General features: G+C 50.5%; 2 protein-coding genes across 16 annotated transcripts; one reads left to right on the top strand and one right to left on the bottom strand.

Moving 5' to 3' along the window:
* Window positions 1–609: 609 nt before the first annotated feature.
* Window positions 610–20,870, top strand: Bhmg1 (basic helix-loop-helix and HMG-box containing 1). 14 transcript variants are annotated; one of them, XM_011250756.2, is made up of 14 exons: window positions 610–963; window positions 4,660–4,730; window positions 7,369–7,459; window positions 12,096–12,207; window positions 13,295–13,420; window positions 14,141–14,377; window positions 15,358–15,451; window positions 16,131–16,237; window positions 16,679–16,834; window positions 17,153–17,205; window positions 17,892–17,984; window positions 18,123–18,355; window positions 18,974–19,063; window positions 19,927–20,242. In XM_011250756.2, the coding sequence occupies exons 2-14, from the start codon at window positions 4,660–4,662 to the stop codon at window positions 20,093–20,095; spliced, it is 1,632 nt and encodes a 543-aa protein (XP_011249058.1). In that variant the 5' UTR covers window positions 610–963; the 3' UTR covers window positions 20,096–20,242. The 14 variants fall into 14 exon arrangements, with proteins under 14 accessions (XP_011249058.1, XP_011249057.1, XP_011249056.1 ...); XM_011250755.2 differs by having other exon boundaries at window positions 18,120–18,355; XM_011250754.2 differs by having other exon boundaries at window positions 17,892–18,050.
* Window positions 20,592–24,597, bottom strand: Six5 (sine oculis-related homeobox 5). 2 transcript variants are annotated; one of them, XM_006539694.4, is made up of 3 exons: window positions 23,018–23,721; window positions 22,122–22,909; window positions 20,592–21,985 (listed from the first exon to the last, which is right to left on the bottom strand). In XM_006539694.4, the coding sequence occupies exons 2-3, from the start codon at window positions 22,831–22,833 to the stop codon at window positions 21,396–21,398; spliced, it is 1,302 nt and encodes a 433-aa protein (XP_006539757.1). In that variant the 5' UTR covers window positions 22,834–22,909; window positions 23,018–23,721; the 3' UTR covers window positions 20,592–21,395. The 2 variants fall into 2 exon arrangements, with proteins under 2 accessions (XP_006539757.1, NP_035513.1); NM_011383.1 differs by lacking the exon at window positions 23,018–23,721 and adding an exon at window positions 23,723–24,597 and having other exon boundaries at window positions 20,796–21,985.
* Window positions 24,598–25,300: the final 703 nt, after the last annotated feature.

The raw sequence follows: 25,300 nt of genomic DNA, 5'->3' as shown, positions 1-25,300 counted from the left end.
TTGCCCCTGAAGATGCCCCTAGAAGCCCCTGTCTAAAACTCCAGCTCTAGGGGCATCTGATGCCTCTGGCATCTGGGGACACCTGCGTGCAGTATTCCTCCCCCCCACCCCCCCAACATGTATACCTAGTTAAAACTAAAATGCTTTTTAAAAATAAATTGTGTAGTTTGTAACCTGAGTTACAAGGTAGTGCATTCCTTGCGTTCCAGACAGACCTGAGACAAAACGGTTACAAGTAGTAGGCAAGCCTGGGCTATATAGCAAGACTGGATCCACACTCAGACACTAAAGGTTACTTTGTTTGCAGCTACAGGAACTGGCATTTCCATGGGGTCTACAAAGCCTCGTTTCAGGGAAAGGTGGCGAAGTTAGCCGCCTGAACAAGGTACTTGACACACAGTGGTCTTTAAGCAGATGCGCCCTAAAGCGAAAGGGTCGGATGGGGACACAGGAGGGCCAGCAGGGGGAGTACAGACACCTCGCGCTTGCGGACACCTGGCAAATCCTGCTGGGGTCTGAGGTAAATAGGTCAGGGGGCGGGGCAAAACAGAGGGCGTGGCCTGAGGAAAGGGCGGGTAATGGAGCAAGAGCTGATTGGCTGATGCTGCGAGCGCGGGAGCGGGAGCACGTGTCGGAGCTGTGGCCCGTGCCCTGCCCCGGGTGCGCGTGCGCACTCGCCGCACTGCCCTTTTCCAACGCTCCTCTGCTCGTGCCTGGCACCGCGTGGCGGGAACGTGGAGGGGGCGTGGCCTCGCCTCAGGCGCTCTGGTGCCTTCGCGCCACAGCCTCGCGCCCTGCCATTCTTCGCTCGGTCTGCGCGTCGGGAGGCACGCGGTCTGCATCCCTGGGACCCCGCGAGCCGCGGGAGCCGCGCGAGCCGCTGCCGGAGCCTTCAGACTGTCGAAGCGTGAGCCCAGTGCCAAAGCAGAAGTCGAGGCTTAACGCCATATTGCAAATCTTGAGGTGAGTGCTGGTGACCAACGGGTGTGGGGCGGCAGACGCCCTGGCTCTAGCTGGCTTGAGGTAGCGGGGAGATGGTGAGGAGTCGTCAGAGTCACACCCTGCGGCCGTGACCCCCTAGGGAGCTCTAGGTCGGATGGAGAGGGACCCCAGAGCTCGAGACCGGTTTGAGGGTAGACTTTGTGTTTGAGGGAATCCAGGCTGGGTTTCTGGAAAGTTATTAGTGGCGTTTGAGACATGGGGTCTCCTGTTCGAGGCTCGGCTTTTGGAAGCTGAAGACGGGAGATCTGGAAATCTTAGTTTGGGGTTCCAGGGGTTACGTTCGGAGGGTCAGAGGTCTAATTTGACAGGGTTGGGGCTTTTCAGTATCAGTGGAGACCATCAAAGCAGGAAAATAGGCTCTGGAGTGGGCACGGCTTGGGTCTTTGAGAATTAATTTTAAAGCCTGGAGTCGTCGTGCTACTCATTGCGTATAGGTGTCAATTTAGGGTTCCAGGTCTCAGTGGGATGCATGCGTGAGGTCTAAGTTTTCTAAGAAGGAAATCACAATGTGAGGATCTGAAGGGACAGTTTTAGAGTTTAGAGATATTTATTGTAGGACATGAAACACATTTTTAAAAATTATTTTTTCGAGGCTGGAGAGATGGCTCAGTGGTTAAGAGCATTCACTGCTCTAATGAAGGTCCTGAGTTCAAATCCCAGCAACCACATGGTGGCTCACAACCATTTGTAGTGAGATCTGGTGTCCTCTTCTGGGGTGCCTGAAGACAGCTACAGTGTACTTACATATAATAAATAAATAAATCTTTTTAAAATTTTTTTTTCACTTTACATCCCAATATCAGCCCTCCTCTCCTCTCAGTCCCTCCTACCCCTCTGGTAGGTCCTCCCCCAGTGCCCCTCTCCTTCTCTTCTGAGAAGGGGAAGCACCCCTTGGGTATTCCCACTACATTTGGGGTGGTGAGGGTTTTTCTTTTTTCTTTTTTTTTTATACCCTGGATATCCTTCCTCTAGGATTTGGGGTTTTCAGTGTTAAGGCTTGTGGTCTGAGCTGGCTGTGGTAATTCACACATATAACCTTTTATGATTTGGAGTCCAGCCTGACTACATAAACCTGAGCTGGTATAAGGTGAGACTGTGTGGGGGTTGGGGGGCAGTTAGTGGTTTGTGATCTTGATATTAGGAGTGTAATCCTATTTGAGGTTCAATAGTCAACATTTTGCACATCCATGACTTTTGGTTTGTTTTTGTTTTTGTTTTTTGAGACAAAGTTTCTCTGTATAGCCCTGGCTGTCCTGGAACTCACTTTGTAGACCAGGCTGGCCTCGAACTCAGAAATCTGCCTGCCTCTGCCTCTCGAGTGCTGGGATTAAAGGCATATGCCACCATGCCCAGCTTTTTTGTTTGGTTGTTTTGTTTTGTTTTGTTTCATCCAGGACTTTTTATTTATCTGTTAGTTTGTTTAGTGGTGGCATAGGATTTTGTTTGCTTTTGTCTGATTTTTTTTTTTTTTTTTAAATGAGACAGGGTTTTACTCTATAGCCCTGGCTGGCCAGGAACTCACAGAAATCTGGCTGCCTCTGCTTCCAGAGTCCTGAGATTAAAGGGATAGGCCACCAGTCCGGGTTAGATTTTTTTTCTTTTTTTTTTCTTTTTAGTTTTTCAAGTCATGGTTTCTCTGTGTAGCCCTGGCTGTCCTCAAACTCAGAAATCAGCCTGCCTCTGCCTCCCAAGTGCTGGGATTAAAGGCATGTGCCACCACTGCCCGGCTGCCACGGACCGGGCCTAATTGGGCCCCCTCAATCCGTGGGAATCAGGGGCAGCTAGATTTTTTTTCTAAGATTTACTTATTTCTTATATGTAAGTACACTGTAGTGTGTGTCTTCAGACACACCAGAGGAGGGCATCAGATCTCATTACAGATGGTTGTGAGCCACCATGTGGATGCTAGGATTTGAACTCAGGACCTCTGGAAGAGCAGTCAGTGTTCTTAACCGTTGAGCCAATCTCTCCAGCCCTAGATTTTTTTTTTAAACAAATCTGAAATTCCAGTTTCCCATTTTTCTTTTTATTGTGATCTATTTTTTAACCCCTTGATTGTGTGAGGGAGTGAGATAAGGCTCTGCCTCACGTTGTTTACTACGTTAGATAGGGCGGCCAGTTCTGTCAGAGGGAACCGATTTTTTTTTTTTATTATTTTATGTGTGAGTGTTTTGCCTGCATGTATGTATGTGTACTACATGCATGGAATTTCTGGGGTAAATCAGAAGAGGGCATCAATTCTCTGCAACTTGAGTTAGAGACAATTGTGAACCACCATGTGGAATTAAATCCAAGTCCCCTGGAAAAGCAGTCAGTGCTCTTAACCTAGAGCCATTTATTCAGCTCTTACTTTAGGCTTTTTAAAGAAATATTTATTTATTTTATGTGGATTGGCATTTTGTCTGCATGTATGTTTGTGAAGGTGCCAGATCTTGTGGAATTGGAGCTACAAACTGTTGTGAGTGGCCATATGGGTGCTGGGAATTGAACCTGGGACCTCTGGAAGAGCAGCCACTGCTCTTAATCTCTGAGCCATTGCTTTTTTGTTTGTTTTGGAGGGTTTTTTTGGGAGGGGGCGTTCAAGATAGGATTTCTCTATGTAGCCTTGGCTGTCCTAGTACTCACTCTGGAGATCAGGCTGGCCTTAAACTCAGAGCTCTGTCTGCCTCTGCCTCCAGAGTGCTGGGAGGCATCAGCTTCTGTGCCCAGTTCTCACTTGGGATTTTTTAAAATATTTATTTATTTATTTATTTATTTATTTATTTAATATAAGTGCACAGTAGTTGTCTTCAGACACACCACAAGAGGGCATCAGATCCCATCACAAATGGTTGCGAGCCACCATGTGGTTGCTGGGAATTGAACTCAGGACCTCTGGAAGAACAGTCAGTGTTTGTAACTGCTGAGCCATCTCTCTCCAGCCCTCACTTGGAATTTTTAAAGTCACTTTTCATCTATTAATATCATCATCTACTGCGTGTGGTGACACATTCCTTTAATTCCAGCACTAGCGAGGCAGTGCCGGGTGAATTCTCTGAGTTCAAGTGCAGTCCGATCTACATAGTGAGTTCTAGGACAGCCAGAGCTATACAGAGAGACCCTGTCTCAAACACCCCCATACTCCTTTCTAGAGGTCTTAAGCCACACTTTTCAAGCTAGACAGTCTGTTTTTCAGCCTTTGGCATCTTTTAAGATTTATTTATTTATTATATGTAAGTACACTGTAGCTGTCTTTAGACATTCCAGAAGAGGGCGCTAGATCTCATTATAGATGATTGTGAGCCACTATGTGGTTGCTGGGATTTGAACTCAGGACCTTTGGGAAGAGCAGTCAGTGCTCTTAACCACTGAGCCATCTCTCCAGCCCACTAGCATCCCCTTATTGATATCTGAATTCTGAGATCAATGTCTGGAAATTTGCTGATTTTTTTTTTTTGATTCAATTATTAGGAGCTTAAATTTACCATTTGGGATTTATGATTTTCTATTTAGAGTTTAGGGTTTTAATTTAGGTTCCTGAACCCATATTTATGTCCTATTTTAGGAACTCTAGGTGCTTTTTAAAATGTACCATGGGGGTAGGGAAGGTCGTACATTACTTGGCTGATTCACTTTGGAGTCCCAAAGGTCACTAATAATTTTTTTCCCTCTTTGCAGATGTTGGGTTCAGACAAATTCTCATGTTTCTCTGATCAGCACAGAGCTAGATCTCCAAGTCCTACTGACAGGTAATTGTTCTCTACCTTCAGTGCAGCTCTACCCACTCTGAACAATAGTAGCAACAAGGTGTTACTAAACACTGTTTCTAGACTGTTTGTTTAGTCCTTCCATTGTATCTAATAGCTATTACAACCACCAGACAAGGAAGTAGGTGCGTATAGTCCTTCATTTCCAGAGACGGTTCTGAGGTGATTTCAAGCTCTAATGTGCTTTGGTTTTTGTTTGTTGTTTGGTTTGTTTGAGTGCTGGGTATGAACCTGGGCTTTCTGATGTCAAATGCTAAGGAACTTCTTTATACCTACACTACATCTCCCATATGACATTCTTTTCTTTATTTTATGTATGTCCATGTTTTGTTTGACTGTATATCTGTGCATGCACCATGTTCATGCGGTGCCTCCTGGAATTGGAGTTGTAAAGAATTGTGAACCACCTTTAGGTGCTGGGATTGCAACCTGGATCCCCTGTAAGAGCAGCAATCTAAGGTTCTTAAATGCTCTTTCTTCCTTTCTTTCATTCACAATATGTATTCATTCATCCATTGAACACCAAATGTTAGGAATCTTTTGTGCATGACATGCATGACAGGCAACCCTCTACCACTGATCTATATCCTCAGCTGTAGGAATCTGAAAGGGGAATTCATACAGAGGGATTGGATTCCCTCTCCATCTATCCAGTTTGGACATATTTAAAATATTTGAAGTCATCTTGCCTTGTACTATTTTCCCCTTAATAGATGTCAATACACCCCTCCTTATCCATTATTAACATTACAATTAAGCACCTTCTTTGCTGTGGTCCTCTATGCAGGTACTGTGCTCACTCAGAAGGAAGGTCATGAAGGAAATGAAAATGCATGTGTCCTGAAGCCTATTGCTTCTTAGAACCTTTGTGGTCAACAGTTCAGTCTCTTGTTTTCCCCTTTCTAGATAAGGAATCTTTCTAATAATAGACTCTTGGTTTTGATGGGTAGAAACCTCGCTAAAACTAGCTTATGCATAATAAGGCACTTGCTGGATCATTTAAACAAGAATTCAGGGATATCAGGGCATGGCTTGTACTGTGAGCCTGTAGGACCTTGCTTCACCCATGTTCTCTTCCAGTCTTGTCTCCTTTGCTTGCTTAGCTCCCATGCTTGGGTTTTACTTTCCTTGAGTTCTCTTTGCTCCTTTATGACACAGGGCCTTTCCACATGTTCCCTCTGTCTGGAGCTTTACCTGTTCCTTCTCACCCTCTCTTATCCTCTAGACTAGATTCTGGCCAGATTTAGTTCCTGAGGAAAGACTTCATTGGTTAGGCTGTAGTTCCAGGTAACAAGCCACTCATTTTGTAGGTCAAAGCCTGCTATTACAGCATCTGTAACCAAGCAACACTTCTCCTTACCTTCATTAGAACCAGCCTGATGGCTTTTTGACTTGTACAGTCATTCATACCAGGCCTAGGTTTAAAATGTCAAAGATGGAGTGGTTAGTAGCTAGATCAGTACAGTTCTTGGTGTGCAAGGTTGAGAACCTGAGATTGGATGCCAAGTGGAGTTAAACCTGGAACAGAGGGTTGTTTTGGTGTGGACAGGGTAGGCCATTTTGGGGGGAGCAGGGTACAAGAGCTAGCAACTGAAGACCCTGAGGACAGCATGAGGAGAATTGGTGGTAATGCAGATCTAGGGCACTACAAGCACCACGGGAGCAGTGGGGTGGTGTGTAATGTGGGAGAGGACATCATCTTTATGGTTCCACCTGGTGGGGGAAGGGTGGAGCTGTGTATGTTCTAATGTGGGTATCTCATGAATTATGCATTTGGTTGTCACAAGTCAACTGCTTTCATGCCTGTATTGAGAGGTCTTTAGCAAGCACACACTGACTTTCCAGAGTGGCATAGCCCATTGGACACAGTGAGAGAATACAGGAGCATTGAGCTCGCCTACCCTGTGTAGTGATACTCAGTGAGTATGAAAGAGTCAGAAAAGGAATGGTACTGTGAGCCACACAGAGCCTTTAAACTTGACCCTCCCAGGATTACAGTGTACCCGTGTAATCCCAGCACTTGGAAGACTAAAGCAGGAGGATTGCTGAATTTGAGTCCCTCTTGGTCTACATAGCAAGATCCTATTTAAAAAAAGAAACAGAGAAAAAGAAAAAGAAAGAAAGAAAGAAAGAAAGTCGCTTCATCTCAATGGCATTTCCTTCAAGGTGTGAAACAAGGGGGCAGCAAGGTCAGATTTATGTTTCAGGAAAGCTGCTGCCTCGGAAAACATGGAAGAAGGAGGCCAGATAGGAGGCTGAGAGCCTTGTAAGGGTGTGAAGACAGCCATGCAGGGATTATGGGTTTAACAAAAGCTGGAGGGAGGTGGAAGATGGGCAAGATTTGGGGACTCATTGATCCACAGAATATAATATAGGAGAATGATAAGTTCTCATGATGCCTGAGGCCCTGTCTTGCCTGTCCCAGAATGGAGGCAGAGGACAGTCTTGACATGAGACTGAAGGTTTGGGGGCAGGTGGTGTACCTTAAAAACTAGATGTGGTGGCTCATGCCTGTAATCTTAGCACTTGAGAGGCTGAAGCAGTATGATCACTTTGTCTCCAAAGAAACTAAGTTTAATTCTAGGTGTCATAACCAAAATTGGCTCTTATCCCCAAACAGGAAGGATAAGAAAAACCACACGAACAAGCTTCGAGAGCTGGCTTTGCTGATCCCTGTGACCATGAAGACCAGAGACAAGAAGTACACCAAGGTGTGGGGACTGAAGGAGAGGAGTTGGGTGGGAGGCAGGGTGCTAGAGCAATGAGTGGGGGCCTCTCCTGGGAAATCCACACAGACCCTCTCAGAGATGAACTTGGAAATAGGAGTAACCATGATGCTCTGAACAGGAATTTCTGGGAGTCCATGATCCCATAGGGGATTCTTTTTTTAGAAGCCAAGTTCCTCACTTAGGGTCAGCAAGTGCTTTACCACTAAACTATACCCCTAGTCCTGTGGGATTCTTTCAGAATAAGAGGTGGGGTGGGTAGAACAGGAGCTTGAGACAGTTCAGTCAGAACTTGTTACGAAAGCATGGGTACCTGAGTCCCCATCTGTCTTAGACAGGGTTTCTATTCCTGCACAAACATCATGACCAAGAAGCAAATTGGGGAGGAAAGGGTTTATTCGGCTTACACTTCCATACTGCTGTTCATCACCAAGGAAGTCAGGACTGGAACTCAAGCAGGTCAGAAACCAGGAGCTGATGCAGAAGCCATGGAGGGATGTTCCTTACTGGCTTGCTTCCCCTGGCTTGCTCAGCCTGCTCTCTTATAGAACCCAAGACTACCAGCCCAGATGGTCCCACCCACAAGGGAACTTTCCCCCTTGATCACTAGTTGAGAAAATGCCTTACAGTTGGATCTCATGGAGGCATTTCCTCAACTGAAGCTCCTTTCTCTGTGATAACTTCAGCTGTGTCAAGTTGACACAAAACTAACCAGTACACCATCCCAGAACCCACAGAAAGCCATGTAACATGAGGTAGGTACCTCAGTACATGCTTGTACTGGTTAGCCAGTCTAGCCTAAATTTGCCAGTTAAGCTCAGGTCACATTGAGAGACCCTGTTTCAAAACCAAAACACACCAACAGTTTGTTTTGTCTCCAAACCCCTGAGGAATGACACTTAAACTGACCTCTGACCTCTACATGTACGTGCACACCCACATAAGCATGCATGTACACACACAGAAAGAGGCAAAGGGAACTGGTAGTGGAAAAAGGAGAGGCAGAGGTCACACATCAACACTGGAGCCCTCACAGCTGCAGCCTGAGACTCTACTTCTTTTTCAGCCCCGGGGGTTTCTCAGTTGTTAAAAACAGCAAAGATAACTCTTGCTCCTAAATGATACTTCAAGACAGAAATGATGTCCTGGCATGTAGTTTAGCAACAGAGCTCTTGCCTGGCCTGTGCAAGCTCTAGAGGAAAGATAAAAAGGTGCAGAGGGAAGACAAAAGTGTGGCCTAGTGGTACATGTGCTTCGTTCTAGCATCCAGGAGGCTGAGGCAGGAGAATTGAAAGTGCAGGGCCTGCCTGGGCTACAGAGTGAGTTTAAAATAGCATAGGCAACTTTTTAAGCCTTGTTTCAAAATAAAATGTAAGCAGTGGACTGGGGATGGTAGCTCGGTGGTAAAGCACTTCCTTAAACACACAAGACCCTGGGTTCAAAGAGACAGGGTTCTCGTGTTCTCTCTCTCTCTCTCTCTCTCTCTCTCTCTCTCTCTCTCTCTCTCTCTCTCTCCCTCCCTCCCTCCCCCCTCCTCCCTCCCCCCTCTCTCTCCTCTCTCTCTCTTCTCAGGAGAGAGCACATCATCTTTTCCTTTGGCAACTTTCAAAGGCTTCACACTCCTTGAAAAACATCAACAAGGTCTCTTCTACTCTGTTCTCATATGGTCTTCTCTCCCTTTGACCCTCCTGCCTTCCTCTGGCTTACAAAGATCATGATTACCTTGGGCTTATGTGGATAATTCAAGTAATCTCTCCATCTCCAGGTCCTTAGCTCAATGATGTCTGTAAAGTTCCCTTACCATATAAGGCAGCCTATTCACACCCATGGGACTAGGATGTGGCTGCCTTTGGAACTGGGTTGCTGACTATGGGGAAATTTTTTCATGTCCTCAAGCATTTGTATATTTGGTATGTATAGGTGATGTCATAGGATCCTGAGAAGCCAGAGAAGAGAAGGACACAGTTCCTGCCCTCAAGGAATGAGTCTAGCATTTCACAACTGACAAGATGTCCACTTCCTTTGAATTATCTCTAGGCCTGTCTAGGGAGGCAGAATCTCTGATGCAGACGGATCTCTGAGTTCAAGGCCAGCCTGGTCTAGAGTGAGTTTTAGGACAGAGTTATATAATAGACCTGTCTCAAAAAAATTAAAAAGGAAAATAATAGCTTTTGTTTTTGAGACGGGGTTTCTCTGTGTAGATCTGGCTAGAAGTCAGAGATTTGTTCGTGTCTATGTCCTACTTCTGGGATTAAAGGTGTGCAGCTCCACACCTGGCAGCATGCTCACTTAAAAAGAATTCTATGTTTATTTTAGGTGTATAAATGTTTGCCTGAATGCACACATGTATACCATGGGCATGCCTGGTGCCTGTAAAGGTCAGAAGAAGGTGTCAGATCTACTGGAATTAGAGTTACAGGGAGTTATGGGCCCCCATGCCAGTACTGGGAACTGCTCTTAACTGCTGAACTGACTTTTCAGCCCTGGATATGCTCACATTTTAGTTTAAGAAATTCATGAAGAAGGCTGGGTGTGTTGGTGCATACCTTTAAACCCAACAGGCAGAGGCAGAGGAAGGTGGAGCTCTCTGAGTTCAAAGCTAGCCTAATACAGAGATAGCCAGAGCTACATAGTAAGATCCTGTACAAAGACACTACAACAACAAAAATCCATGTGTTTAAAAACAAAACAAAAAGGAAGAAATTCCTGAAGGAATGGATTGTGTATAAGTACCCGAGGGGAGTGGGGGGGGGTGCAGGCAGAGTGAAAGTAAGGATGACTGAGAACACATCATCCAAAGGCCTGTGCCATGCCAGACGTGGTGGCGCACACCTTTAATCCCAGCACTTGGGAGGCAGAGGCAGGCAGATTTCTGAGTTTGAGGCCAGCCTGGTCTACAGACAGCCAGGGCTACACAGAGAAACCCTGCCTCAAAAGAAAAAGAAAAAAGACAGCAGATTACCAAAGTCCTGTGCCTTCAGTCCTTCAGTCACCCGGTCACTCTGTGTTCAGCATGTCTGTTGACCAAAATCTCTCTGTTGTAACAGTTTTAAGACCTATTTATAACTTGAGATGGTCTCTGGGGTTACACCTACCTCTTGAGCTGCCAGGTCATGTTTCATGAAGACTGAGCCTTTTACCTGGGTATGGAGCTAATTTCTGTAATTCCAGCCCTTGGGAGACTGAAGCAGGAGGATCACCAGTTACAGGCCAGCCTGAGGTACACAGTGAGATCCTTTTTCAAAACCAAACCAAACCAAACCAAACCAAACCAAACCAAACCAAAAAAACAGAAGCAGTCTTCTATTTTGAAATCAAGGATGGGAATCTAAGCACCTTTGCATGGAACAATTGTATGTATCTCTTCACAGCAGCAGAGGCTTCATTGTAACTGCGCTCCAAGCCTGGCATTAGACCTGCCAATCTAAGAAAGACAACTCACTGCTTTTTTCTGAGTGACGCTTTCTTCTCTTTCAATTCCTTAAGACCCCCTTGAAGACAATCTCATTCAAACGTTGACTATGCCTTTTTAAAAGGCTTTTAAAACACACACACACACACACACACACACACACACACACACACACACACTGTGTCTTGTGTTGGGGAGGTGTCTCTCAGTCTATCTTTTGACTCTCTCTTTATATGGGGTCTTGGTATTGTCCTAGAATTTACAATTCTCCTGTGTCAGCTTCCTGAGCACGGATTACAGGTGTGCTACAGAAATGACAGGTGTGCTACAAAAATGACTGGCTGATGATTTTTGAGTTGTTTAGTGTCTGTTGTCCTTAACTGAGCTGTGTGTCCATGAAGGCATATTGCCTGTACTGCTTTTAGCTTTGTTTCCAGTAGCAGCTCAGGAAGTATTTAATGGTAGTAGTGGGGTAGGTGATGTCTGGCTACAGGCCAGCCTGTTGGGTGCTGTGAGAAATCGAGCCACATCAACATTCTCTGCCTTTAAAATACAGAAATGAGTTAGCTAAAGTCATGATTCAACTAGCTCAAGGTCAAAGGGAGAGATCAACATGGCAACAGATAACAGAAAGCAGTGTGGCAAATGTCGAGGTGGAAAGAAGTCCAGGGTGTTTCAGAGTGCTGAGAAGTTGACCCAGCATGGGCCAGATAGTCAGAAGAGGAGGTGTCCATGCTGAAGCTCAGGGGAAGAATGGGGAGGTGACGGGGCTTATGAAAAAAGGAGGGCCAGACAGGGAACTAAGTATAAGCAAAAAGCCAGAAGCCGAACAGTATATGCTAACAACTGGGATCAGGAGGCTAGTGACCCTGAGCTCCAGCTCTGCCTCCTTAGGTCTCTCAACCCCATTGTATTCACCCTCAGTCTTCAGCTGGCTCTCTAGGACAAGTTAGGGGCTGGACAGCAGAATAGGTGAAGCTCTGCCAGATGCTGCATTGCTGGTTATGTGTGGAGAGTGGGGTTTGAGACTTCCTGTCTCAGTTCCCCAGGAGCCTCACACTGTCCTGGGCCCTGACCCTTGTGCAAATCAGGATCAAACAGTATGCATCCTGGCTGGCTTCCAACTCATGATCCTGCTACCTCTGCCTCTGGAGGGGCTGGGATGACAGGTGGGCAATGTGTCCCACTTTCAACCCTGTCTCTGTACAGAAGGAGATCCTGTTGCGTGTCCTGCACTACATCCAGTACCTCCAGAGAAACATTGACATGACCAAGGCCTTGCTCAAGCTCCACAGCAGCAATGGCAAAGGTAGATTTGTGGGTAAGCAGTTCCACCTCCAATGCCTTTATGCCACATTGTCCTGACTGTCAGGGAAACCAATTGGCTACCTTCCCCTTCCTGTGGAAGGGGATTACATCAGAGAGGTGTACAGGAGAGAGGTGTTGTAGGAGAGCCAGACATAATGGCTCATACCTGTTACTTCAGCATTCAGAGGCTGGGGCAGGAAGACTGCATTGAGCTCAAGGTCAGCCTAGGATACACAATGAGATCCAGCCCAGTCTAACCTACAGCGCAAGACCCAGTCTCAATGAAACAAAGCAAAATACAGACCCTGTGTTTTGGAATTTGGAGGAGGAAGCCTAGAAGGTTGGCCTTCAAGGACAGCATAAGGAAACCCTGCCAGACTGCAGAACCACCCTGAGCAAGAGCATGTGGGTGTGAGGAAACATAGAGTGTTTAGGGATATGCAAACAGCAGATGTGACTAGAGGAGATGCTGCACTGAGTGGGTTGATGCATGCCCTTCCCAAGCCAGATCCTGATTCAGACTCTGCTGTGACCATAGCCTCTCAGGCTTCAGTCCCGAAATCTGTAATTTAGGACCCCACCAGCAATTTCCTTCTGTGTTTGTCATGGGAATCAGAGATGTTAATACAAACAACATGAGGGCTGCAGCTCACAGCTACCCAGCACTATACAGTGATTGGTGTGAAACACTCAGATGGTAAGTGGCTGCGGGCACAGAGGCCAGAGCAGAAATATGAGGTCTGTGGGGCAAAGCAGAGGGGTGGACATGAGAAGTACTAGAAGATTCCACCTGGGAACATCCTTCACATTAATTTGCTTTTGTTTTTATTTTTTCCTTATTTATTTTACTTTTGAGGCAGAATCCTACTTTATAGCCCAGACAGGTGTCAAACTTGCAGCAATCTTTCTGCCTTAACCCTTTAAGTGCTGCCTGCCCTATCCTTTGACTTTTTGGCTGTGCAGCAATAGACCTCAGTTCCCTTGTTGGTAACGTCTGCCTGAAAACTTTCCCTCCTACCCAGGGTAGGAAAGCCTTGTCTGGGAGGAGGAGGATGTGCAAGACCAGGAGTGGGGTCTAATCTGTGACTCTCCGCTCCTAGGGCCAGGTTTGAACCCATCTGCTGGCCAGACACAGCAGCAACACTCCACTCCCTCCAGCTCTCAGAAGCCAAGCCTTTGGAGCACCTCTTCAAAACCTCGAAAGAAGAAGTTTACCCGAGTGTCAGGTATGTGTGGTCTATGGAAGCACAGGAACTACTGTTACAGAGTAGGCTCCTTCTCTAGAAACACACTGCGTCAGACCCCACCAATCTATGTCTGAGTCCACTCCCAGGCCTTCATGGGCTTTCATTTCTTCCTCATTGAGACAGGCGGCAGTCCAGCCCCTCTCAAGGTTACAGAAAAGCCTGAGCAGATACTGCCAAGCAGTGCTTATATCAGAAGCACTGGCAAGGCCCAAGTAGGATGCTGCTGTCATCATATTTTCCTTGAGCTAGGGCATCGGGAGGCAGGGTGGTAGCAGGATTGGGGTGTAGAGTCTGAGAGTCCTGGCTCTAGCCCAGCCTCACCACACCCTCGCTTCCCAACCCCTTGAGGCCCTCAGTGCACATACCTGTGAAGTGGGACTATGGCCTGCCTAACCACTAGTCTCTAGTCACAACTGTACACTGCAATTATTTGAGGTGCTTAGAGACTTCCTAAGTGTTTGGAAGTGGCCTGGTGTGGCATGTTATACCAACTGCACTTTGCTGTTAAAACCTCAGAATTTTGCACACAGGGTGGGCTCTATTTGAAGAGCTGGGCACACCTGGGATTCTGGGAGCACCAGGACAAACAATGCTCTGGGATGTGTCATCCCAGAGCAGAAGAATTCCCTATCTGAGCCAAATTCTGAGGCATTGCAGTGCCTCTACCAAGCCCCCTGACTCCTGTCTCTATTCTCTCAGAGCATCCATCCTGGCCCTATAATCCTCGACGCTCTCTAGCTCTGGACCAGGCTGAAAATCCTAACACCATACATCCAGGCCTAAAGGAAGAAAATGAGGAATGTGCCACCTATCCAGGAGTCCTCAGCCCTAGCACCTACCCCACAACTGAACCATCTGTGTCTGAAGGCGATGGACAAGGGGCCCAGTTGGTGTTCTTGGACATGGCTCAGAACATCTTTGCCTATGACATCCTAAGTTGGTGCCTTTCCTTAGAAGGAAGTTCCTTTTTTATTTGCATGTGTTCTTTCTCTGCTCCCCACCCCCCACTCATGTGTACACGTGCATGTCTATTTGTGCTCTTTCACAGACTGCTCTGGACAGTCTTATCACCTAGGCATATATCACCAAATGGGATGGCACTGCCTATCACATCATGGGGCTTTCATTCCCAGCTCCCCTTTCTTGTGTCAGGCTCTGTAAGAGAGGGACAAGATTGGGGTCACCTTTGTGTATACACCTCAGGTCTCAAATCTGGGGATGGGGCAGCATATGTCTACTGGACTTCTCTGAAGCCAGACTGTCCCTTGTCTGTCACTGTATCAGAGGTGAGAAGGGGTTGAAATGCCTCACAAGGACAGGAGAACAGGCAGGAATGTAAGTCCTGGCTTTGAACTCCCTCTAAGGCTGCCAAGCACCCAGTCCCTCTCCATCATGCTTCCCTGTTGTTCATGTACCCCCTCTAGGCCAGGCCATGAGCTATTGGTGCTTGTGACACAGTAGTGACTAAATTCTCATTCCAGTGATGCAATTCCCCACTTCTCCAGGACCATCCAGACTTTCTGGGGTGCTAGAATACCCTGGTCCCAGAAGAGGCAGCATATTTCTGCTAGCTATGTGACTTGTCACTAAACATGCCATTTCATATGGCAGTGACTGGGCTAACCCATTGGCCTAGTGGTGTTGTAAATCAGTAAAAGACTTAGAGGGCTGGGGACAGGGCCAGAACTCTTATGTGCCATCATGAGATCTTATTGTCATGGCATTGTGACACCATGTTAAAGATCTGATCTGCTGGCAGCTTCTGATAGAGATATGAGTCAATGTTGGGGTGACTCATGCACTCCAGCTTCACCCAGGCACCATGCCTGGTCCCTCTCCTTGCCCCCTGTCTTGGAGCCCTGGAATCTGGCCCACATTCAGGCATAGTTACCTTACTCTGACACCCCCTCCTCCAGGTGATCATGCTGTAGAAGTCCAGGGTGGAGAGCCCAATGCTGACATCAAGGTTCAGAGGTCCTTTTTCCTCACCAGGGCACAGCCCTGTGTCAGGTAAGGAAACCCCAGGGTGTCATTGGCTGGGACTGTATCAGCGGACTATGAGAAGTGGCTTCACATTCTCTGTCAGGGCTCTCTGAATGGCACTCTGGGCCCGGCTTCATGCTGACTGGTGCAGGCTCCTGGGCAGGTCTGGCTTCCCACCTTCTAAACTGGTGGTTGTCACCTGCTGATCTTCCATACCTCTTGTCCCCTCCCAGCCTGTTCTTATCTGCTGAGTGTGTCTCTAATATAGACTTTGACTGATCAGTAGGGCTAGAAAACCCCTGGCCCAAGGTAGAGCCCAAACCTCTTCCTTGGCATCGGAGAATGTGACCCTGTCTCACCATGTCACCCTTTCTTGCTTTTACCACCAGTCTTCCACTAAACAGCCTAAATGTTCTTCAGTCCCCACACAACCTGCTCTGAGCTTGCTGACCTTGTCCCTCTACTTGGAGTATCTGCCTTTCTGATTTACTTGGGAAACTACCTACTCTCCTACTCGCCCTCTTGTCTTCCTTAGAATCTCCCCAACAGGCTCCCTTCTGTTGTCAGCATCTGTTTACCAGTTCATTTTCCACACAAGCCTTGAAGCTCCGTGGGGGCAGAAGCTAAGCTGATTGAATTCCCTGGAGTTTCATGCAATTAGCCATGTGAGCTCAGTCCAGCGCTCTGTGTCTTCCTCTGATTCCAGTTCTTGCAGGCAGAAGCTATTCTTGTGTACTTCCAGTGAGGCAGACAAAGAAGCCCCAGACTCTGACCCCTGGCTTCCTGTTTGGACCTCCGAGGACAGCCCCAATGGTGATTACAAGTCCTCTCCTTGTAGGCTTTGAGCCTTCTGAACATTTCTCACCAGAGGATTTCCATGGCAGAAAAAAGCAGGAAGAAGACTGGGGAACTGCTAAGCACAGGGATGGAAAACACTATGCCTAGCGTCATTTTGCCCCTGGTTGCTATGCCAGGCATTGCTAATCAATCCCTGCTTTTCCTTGAGCCAGCTACTGCAGAACCTTTTAAACACGTCGCTTTGGGTCACTACGGTCAATCTGCTGGCCCTGGCATACTGTGATGATTTTTCCTCTTTTGTTGTTGATGTGTTGCCAGGCAATGTGCCTTTTAATTTTCTATACCACCTTGACTCCGAATGGCAATCTCCTTTCCCCAGTGTCTGACGCTATCTCCTCAAAGCTTGCTGCTACATTGGGGGTTGACTGCATACCTGAGTGCCATGATCCTTTGCAGGGAGCCCGCTGGCTTTGGGGTCTTCCCAGATCAATACTTGGCATGTGGCAGACTACCTGAATGAGATCTTAGGAGTCAGCTCTTCCCTCTTCAGCTCCCCAAGCAAAATCCTGCCGGATCATGTCCTAGAAGATGGCACCTACTTTCTGACTGAAGGTGGGCTACTGGAATGGGAGGAGCCTCATTCATTCATAAAACATGGGGATACTCACCCACCAAAAATACTTGGGCCTGAGTTGAGCTCAGTGGACTCCCAGAGGGCCTTGAGGGGCCTACAGCTCTTCACAATGCAGGGACTACTAAGTCATGTAGTGAGGGGGAGGCTCCAAAAACCTGTCACTGTGCCCTTAGCTGGCCTATGAATGAGACTTGGACACAGGCTAGGAAATTCTAAAGGGGAGACAATGGAAATGCAGGGCAGGGGCTGTCTGGGTGCAGTCAGAAAGCCTAGTCCTGCTAGTGCTCTGCTCACAGGTCTCTTGGAGTCTTCACCTGCTACCTGTGAAGTGGAGAGCCCACAAGAGAAGGTAGGTTCTGTCTTCCTGGCTTGTCTCCCTGACTGTGCACCCCACACCTTCATCTTTCCCAGAGTTACAACCTCTGTCCTCACCACCCACCTTTGAGCTCACTGTTGCCCATGAGGGGCCTGGAAAAGGTCTGCCTAAGATCACAGCTGCTCTTCAAGCAGGGTGGGGTGGGTGGGGGTGGGGGATGGGTTCTCTCACCTCCCATGGTTTCCTCAGTGTCCTCCTGCCTCAGCCTTCAGAGAGCTTGGATTACAGGAGTGTATCAATTTAGCTGAGCAAATAAGTCTCAATTCCCTGAGCATGGGGTTTACCCAAAGTGGGTAGTTGCGTTGCATCTTGGACCTCACGATGCCTGAAACTCATAAAGACAGAATCCACTGGTGTCCTCCAACTTTGTTTTGGCTTCCAGCTTAGCCATAGGAGGGAGCAGGAGAGAGGGAGAACTAATCACCTGGGACTGGTGCTGAGGCTATGGCCGTGCAGATGGGAGGGAACACCTGTGTCTTCCAGCTAAGGCACTCTGCTCTAGTCCCAGTTTCTTCATTGATGCCACAAGGCCCTTACTTGGGACATTAGAGCCAAGGTTCCTGAGTTTCCAGGGGTGTGGAGACAGACTAGGGTGTCTAACCTAAGCTGTTTCTAACGTCCTGAGTATCTTATAGTTAGTGTCTTCTTATGTGATCCAGGAAGTATCCTCTGAAGGCCCCACAGGCCCACCTAACTTCCAGTCCTCTGTCTCACTGGACCACTGCTACCTGTCGCTGAGTGAGAATGTCAAGGTGCTGTCTAACTGTGGCTCCAGCTCAGAGTCCACAGACACAGAGTCTCTGTGGGGACAGGAGGAGGTGAGAGGGGTGGCCACCTACCCAAGGAGGACAGGGGTCTTCTCCCTTGCTCAGCCTTCTGTCCTGCAGCAGGCCAACCCTGAGGGATTACAGACCTCAAGTGATGAGGACAGAGACTACACATGGACACCTACTGGCCAGTCTTCTGGCCTGCCAGTAGCCAGCAAGAAGATCAAGAAGGTCCAGGCAAGCCAGGGCCCCGTGAAGCCCAAAGACAGCAGAAAAGCCTGCCCTGGCCAGGTGAAGAAAAAGTGTGTTAATGGCTTCATCATGTTCTGCAGGATGAACCGGAAGCAGTACATCCGGTGGGTGAGGCTACCCAGGTTTTTAAAGGTTTATATATATGTGCACCCCAAGGCCATGTGGCCTCACTGCTGAGCCTTCCCATCCTATAAGGCAGACCCTCCTGCCAACTTGAGACATCAGGGTAAAGGAAATTAATTGGCCTTTGTCATCTTCAAGGAAACTGCCATCAGGAGGTTGAATCTGGGCTGAATCAGTCCTGCCTCTCTCTTGAGCTATCACCTCCTGCATGCTAGGCCACATTGATAGCAGGTTGTCCTCAGGAGGTACAGGCTCAGTCCTGCCAGTTGCCCTAGAAGTCTCATTTCCATGTGGTTGACTTAGGCCAGGTGCCAGCCCTGGCCCTGTCACTATGGGATGAGTACCAGCACCAGGAGCTGGTTGCCTTCACTGGAAGGATGGGTGTGTGCGTGTGTGTATGGAGTGGGGCTGATTGTGGGGGGTGAGGGGGTTCTGGAGCCTTGGAAGTGGTGGCTGCAGGTCATTCACTCTTTGGGAGATATGTGTGTATCCTCCTTGCATCAGTCTAGAGTGTAACAGGGTACTGGAAAGCTGGTGGGAGAGAAACAATGGCAAAGGACTATGGTGTGGCCATTGTGACCTCTTCCTTCCTGTACCAGAGCCTGTCCTGGAACTGCATCCACAGCTGCCACCAAGGATCTGGCTCAACTGTGGCGAGGGATGACTCTGGAGGAAAAGAAACCATACTGGTGAGAAGTACCTTCTAGAAGGCATGGGAAGACTATGGGCCCCAACCTGTAACCCCAACCCCTCACTCAGAACCTCATGACTTTGCTAACAGGTTGGGGCTTTGCTGGGTTGAGGACTTGTAAAACACAATTTTTTTCTCTGTATATGTGTGTTGCATGCACATGCATGCAGAGGCCAGAACAGGGCATCAGATGTCTTCCTTTTGCTTTTTGCCTCATTGCCTTGAGGCAAGGTCTCCCATGGAATGGGAAACTGTCCTAACAGCCAGATGACTGGACAGTGAGTTCTTGGGATCCACCTGCCTTCATTTCCAGTGCTTCAAAGTAGGTTCACATAGCCAGACACAGTTCTTTACATGGGTACTGGTGACTCAAACTCACAGCCTAGAGCACATGTTCTTATTCATTGAGTATCTCCCCAGGCCCCAGGTCACAAGTTTTACAACTTGGGAGGTTACAGGTAAAGAGTGCCATCTGCAGCAGGTAAGAATGAGCTTTCCTGGGTCCTGGACCTGCTGCCTCCACTTCTGCTTGGACACACAGAGCATCTCAGTTATTTTCCTGTTGCTTGGTCTCTTCTGTCTCTTACCTTATTCATCCTCCACAAATTCTGACCTCCATCAACATCAAGAGCTCATTCCTGCTCATTTCTAGACTAGCCAAACCCCTCACAGCTGTGTGAGGGACACCTGGCAGGGCCCAGTCTAGATTATTTGCCCCTGGAGGCCCAAAGGAGAGATTGGCCCCAATGGGACCAAAGAGAGTTCTGCCTCCCTCAAGCCCAGGATTGGTCACTGCTGGGGGGCAGAGAAATAGTGGGGGAACCTGGGAGCTGAATGTGAGGAACCTCCATCTGTCCCCAGCACTAAGGCACGCAGGTTCAGCCGCCAGAACAACCGCATTGTGAAGCAGGAGAACTCCAGCAGTGAGGACGACGATGGGGAGACCCCCAAGCCCTTCTACCAGCTATTAGCTGAGAAGGCCCAAGTGTCTTTGGGCCTCACCTCACTGCCCACCCCTAACTGCCAGTGAGAGGGGCAGTCCTGCTGGGCTCTGCCACCTGCTTAGCATCCAGGTCCTCTAACATTTGTTTCCCCTGAACCTCAGACCCACTGCTGTGGGTCCCCTGCCCAGTGCCCCAGCTTCAGCACCAGAGAGGAAATGTATTTACTGATCCAAGGCTTTGTGTTCTGCCTTGCACACAGCCCCGCCCTCTAGCTTGTCCTACATCTGTTCTTATAGGATGGGCGCCCTAGATGAAATGCAGAGCTTCCCTCTGCCCCCAGAACCACATGGTTTCAGCCCCAATCTCACTGCATCCTCCCCTGTTCTATGTAGAATGAAACTCTTTTACCAACAGGGGGAGAAGGAATGTTATGTCCAGGATCTCTTGGCCATGGGTGGGCTTTCCACGTATCAATTCCATAAGCATTTTGCTTCTATACTTTGACACCCGCCCCCGCCCCCCCCCCCCCCAAGCCTATAGGTCTGAACTCAAACCCTTTACCTCAGAAATCCAGTCTTAGGATGTAGTTACCCATGTTTATAATTCCAACATTCAGGAAGCTGAGGCAGAAAGATGGGATCTGAGACCAGCCTGGGCTATATAAAACATGATCCCCATCTCACAACCCAAACAAGAAAACAAGCCACAGCCTCTGGCTGGGCTTTGTCCCCAGTTCTCTCTTGGGTGGGTTGTCTGGCAGGTAACCCTTACCCTCAATAGCTCTGTTGTCTGTTTACTTGACTTTAATTGAAATGGAGGCATAACATATCCTAGAAAAATAAAGATTTACAATACAAACTAGACAAAGGGGCCAGAGTTGCCCTAGGGAACAGGGAAATCTTTGGTCTGGGGCTGGATCCTGGAGCTCAAGTCCAGGGAAGCAGGGGAAGGGCCCTGTACACCCATCAGCCCTCCTCAACAGGAAGGGCTGTCCCTAGGCCACCCTGGTCTCTCAGGAAATTTTGGGAAATGGGTATCAGTGGGGCTATTAATAGTGTTATAGTGAGGGTGCCATCTGGAAATTAGCCACTTGGCAGGGCCTTCTCACACTAGTATTATGTAGAGGATGGCAAAGCCCAAGTCAAGACCCCTAGTGCCCACACATATTGGGCAGGCAGAGCAAGGAGAGGGCTGTAACAAGATCTGCCATCAGGAGGACAGTTCCCTGACCTGTGGTGGTCCCTGTAGCTCCTGTAGGGCTTATAGCTTATCCAGGTAGGAGAGCTGTAGTGTGGGACTTCAGACTGCAGCCACTTTACTGAGGGTTCCTCTTCCTGTCCTAGCACCTTGACACCATTGTCAGAAGAAGTGGTTAAATGCAGGCAGTCACAGTTCCAAGGGCTCCTCCACGGGTACCGACTGCAGCTGGGTCAGGACCTTGGCCTCAGCTTCTAGCCCCTCATCAACCTCAGTCCCTGTTGTAGCCCCCAGAAGCAGTCCCTGGGGGTCAGGGTCTGGCAGCCTCAGCACAGTGTGGGTGGCCTGTGTCCCCAGCCCTTCTACTCCTGTGCTCAGTTCCAGCCCTGCTGGCCAGACTGGCACAGCTGCAGGTGACAACATCAGACCTTCAGGTAGGGGTGCTGAGAAGCTGGAAAGCAGGCCAGAGGAGTCCGGGGAGAAAGGCAGGCTGGTGCCAGAGGTGACAACAGAAGCAGGTGGCAGTGGCTGAGTAGAGATTGGCCCCAGAGTGTGACCCTCTGGGAGGGTGGGGCTGGGGCCCACTGGGAGAGCTCCTTCAGGCACTGTGATAGCTGGCTCTTGCTTCAGGGGCAGGGCTAGACTGGGGGCAGGAGGCAGGACCTGGGAGACGAGCATGCTGGTGGGGAAGGTGGCAGTGAGGATGATCTTGCCCTGCTGCACAGCTACCCCAGTGACAATGGGGCTACCAGACACAGGGTTGGCCAGGAGGAAGTTTCCTGTAGAGAAAAGAGGTGGAGTGGAAGATGCTGGGTGGCAGGCAGGGGTGCCAGTAGGCTTAACTCCAAGAGACTATCAGGTGGGAGACACCTGCTCCCCAAGCCCACTCAGACCCCAAGAAAGCAGAAAGGGTACCTGGAGCAGTGGACGAGGGAAGTTGCAGCGCAGTCACTCCCACACTAGAGTTTATCAGGTGCACATTGGTAGGCCCCGCTGCAGCTGCCACCTTCACAGGACTGCCTGGCCCAGCTGCCAACAGCTGGAGTGGCCCCACAGCCTGAGGCAGGGTTACCACCTGAGAGGTGGGCACCACCTGGGGCAAGTTCAGCCGTGGGGAGGTGGGGCTCAGGCCTGTTGGGTACCCAGAAGAAGGGGAGAGCGGTACAACCTGAGGAGCAGCCACAGCAGGCACAGCTCCCGGGGTCAGAGGAAAGGTGGAGGCAGGTGGGGGGCCTGGGACTACTTGGGGCAGGGCTCCTGGGATTTCCTCTCCAGTAGTCCCATGAACCCCTTTGGTCTCAGGGGCCTCAGACTGAGCCTCATCCAGTCGAACCTCTCCTGTCTGAGGGTCCAGGACCAGAGAATTCTTGGCCTCACTGACCCCTTGGAGACTGGGCTGTGGTTGAGGGGCACTTCCTCCTGTGAGTAGCAAGGGCCCCAAGCTGGAGTTCTCTCCTAGGGCCAAGCTATTGATAATGACTGGGCTACCATTGAGGAGCACTGCTGGGGGACTGCTGGCGGCCAGGAAGCTCCCATTCACTAGGATAGAGGAGGAGGCAGGGCACGTTGCAGGAGAGGTGGCCCCCGCCAGGAAGATGGAACTCTGGGCGGGGGCCTCAGCAGCCATGGAGGCCACACCCCTCTCCAGGTCCTCTGGACTGCGGCTGGACTCATCCTCCGTAGTGGGGTTCCCATCAGACTCGCTGGAAGGAAAAAGGGTTACGTCTTTTTTAGGTTTGAAGGTTTCATCGCCCTAGGGGCAGAGGCAACCCAAGCTCCGATTAACTATTTTAGCCCTTCAAAGAACCCACCCAAATCCCAGGGTCTCTACAAGCCTGCTGGGGTTGACAGCGCGGCGGGTATGCTAAGCTGGAGGAAAGTTTTCCAGTCGCCTTGGCCTGCAGCCGAGCACCCAGACTGCCCCAAGTCCCCTGGGTCGGCAGGCGCGTGGCTGCGGAGTGAGGCAGCAGCTTTTACTCCAGTTCTTCCTCACCCCCCACCCCCACGGCGTCAGAGACCAGAGCTAGAGGCCTGGCGCTGAGGTGGGAGGGGAAGGGCTTGGGTTACAGGGAAACCGGAGCCGGAGAAGGTTCACGTTTCACAACAAAGACAAGCGACAGACCACGCTGTTTGGGCTGGAGGGGGCGTGGGGGTGGGTGTAAGTAATGGTTACCGAGGGGCCAGGTTGCAGAGGCCCCAAAAGCGGGTCCCTACCCTGGGTGCCTTAGACAAAGGCCCCTTTCCCTTCCTTACTACCGCTCCTCCAGGGATACCTCACTTTTCTCACTGCCCGTCCCGCCCCCGCCCCCCCCCCCATTCCTGGCACTGCGTTCCCAGCTTAGAAGTAGCTGGAACAACCTCTGCCCCTGAGGCAGTGATGCCCAGAGAACCCAGGGTGTGCCTGGTCTCTCCACGCTCAGCCTATGCACTCGCCGACGCCACCGAAGAGGGATGTGAAGGGTCACTTGCGCAGACTCCAGCGGCCACCGAGGAAGGAGGGTCGGTTCCCCCCTCACCTTTTGCAAGGCGCTCCACCGCCGGTCCCAGTGCGGTCGCGCTGTCGCCGGTTCTTGAACCAGTTGCTGACCTGTGTAAGCGAGAGGCCGGTGAGCGTGGCCAGGCGGCGCTTCTCGTCAGGCGTGGGATAGCGGTTGCCGCGGTAGCAGGCCTTGAGCGCCGCTCGCGAGCGCTCCTTGAAGCAATAGACGGTCTCCTCGCCATCCCAGATGGTCTTGGGCAGAGGGAACTTCTTGCGCAGCCGGTATTTGTCCACAGCGCCCAGCGCACGGCCACGGGCCCGCTCGGCCTCGTGGTAGCGCGCGCGCAGGTAGAGGTCCTGCAGGAAGGCGTGGTGGGCGGCGGGGAAAGGGCGGCTCTCGAGAAGTTGGTAGAGCTCGGCGTATTCACCCCGCTGGAAGGCCACTAGGGCCCGCGCGCGCAGCACCGGATCGCTGCCACGTAGGCGCTCGGCCGGGGGCAGCGCGCCCAGGAAGCGGCTCAAGCGGCCGGCGTGGCCCGCCTGCAGCAGCGCCTCGCACACGCATGCCACCTGTTCGGGCGAGAAGCGAAGGCCAGTGGGCACCTCGGTCACGGTCTCCCGGGGAGACCCCGGGCCACTCGGGGACCCAGAGTCCGCCGCCGCCGCCGCATCTCCCGCCCCGGCCGCCGCCGCCTCCCCCTCGGCTGCCTGCAGAGTCTGCAGAAGCTGGCGCGCTTCCTCCTCCTGCTCCTCGGTCGCCGCCGCCGCCTCCCCCCGAGCCGCGGGCCCCGCGCTCGGCTCCGCAGGCGAGGTAGCCATGTTTGGCAACTTTGGAAAGTTCCTCCCTCCTTTGCCGCCTCCCGCGGGCTTCCCCAGCCCCCTCCTCCGCCCAGTCCTCCTCGCCGCCCCCCCCCCCGGTCCCCTTGCAGTCTTCTGGCCCCCTCCCAAAGACTAGACCCAGCTCTGCACTCGGGTCTGTCCTTGTCCCTGTGTGTCCGCCCCCCTCCCGGGCTGTCAGGATTCTTTGTTTTCCCTCCGTCTCTGGCCGCGCTTTTGGCCTTCCCCCCTTGTGTGCCTCTGACTCAGGGCCTCAGTTTCCCTATCAGAGCAACGGAGAAGGTAATGGGCCGTCCGGAGGGTTAAGGGCGCGAAGCCGCTCCCATCTCCCGGGTCCCTTGAAGGGCCCCCTCCCTTCCCATCTCCGCGCCGTGCTCCGCCCCTCGGAATTCCCGGCCCCGCGGGTAGGCGGTGGATCTAGCTGGGAGGAGGGGCGGGGAATCGCGCTAGAAAGTTTGCAGCAACTTTTCTGGAGTGTCGGTCCAAAAAGCGGATGCGCGTGGCTTGCGCAGGCGCAGTGGGAAGATGGTGTGCCCGCTGCTGGCCCAACCCCCTACTTTTTTCCAAACTTGAGTGGCACAGCTGGGTCACAGCTGGGGGGGAGGGTGGGGGGCGGTGGTGTCTCTGGTGGCTTGTTGCTTCTCTCCTACTGGCTGGATGCCTAAGCCCCACCCTTCAACCTGATTCGTGCGCTTTGCCTCCCCTCTAGCTCCCACTCAAGCCATTGGTTGTCTCTATTGGACTCTCCATTGGCCTGCGGGGCGGTTTCCTTTCCACA

Source organism: Mus musculus, chromosome 7 (assembly GCF_000001635.26).
Source record: "Mus musculus strain C57BL/6J chromosome 7, GRCm38.p6 C57BL/6J".
Lineage (NCBI taxonomy): Eukaryota > Metazoa > Chordata > Mammalia > Rodentia > Muridae > Mus > Mus musculus.
This window is presented reverse-complemented; position numbering and strand designations above follow the sequence as displayed.

Excerpts from the sequence above, each read along its gene's own strand:
- Six5 (NM_011383.1), bottom strand. The coding sequence starts at position 24,504 with ATGGCTACCTCGCCTGCGGAGCCGAGCGCGGGGCCCGCGGCTCGGGGG. Across the intron at positions 22,910-23,722 it reads GGTGGAGCGCCTTGCAAAAG|CGAGTCTGATGGGAACCCCA; the intron begins GTGAGGGGGGAA and ends TTTTCCTTCCAG. Across the intron at positions 21,986-22,121 it reads TCCCTCGTCCACTGCTCCAG|GAAACTTCCTCCTGGCCAAC; the intron begins GTACCCTTTCTG and ends TTTTCTCTACAG.
- Bhmg1 (NM_001370811.1), top strand. The coding sequence starts at position 4,660 with ATGTTGGGTTCAGACAAATTCTCATGTTTCTCTGATCAGCACAGAGCT. Across the intron at positions 12,208-13,294 it reads TGGCAAAGGTAGATTTGTGG|GGCCAGGTTTGAACCCATCT; the intron begins GTAAGCAGTTCC and ends CTCCGCTCCTAG. Across the intron at positions 13,421-14,140 it reads GAAGTTTACCCGAGTGTCAG|AGCATCCATCCTGGCCCTAT; the intron begins GTATGTGTGGTC and ends CTATTCTCTCAG.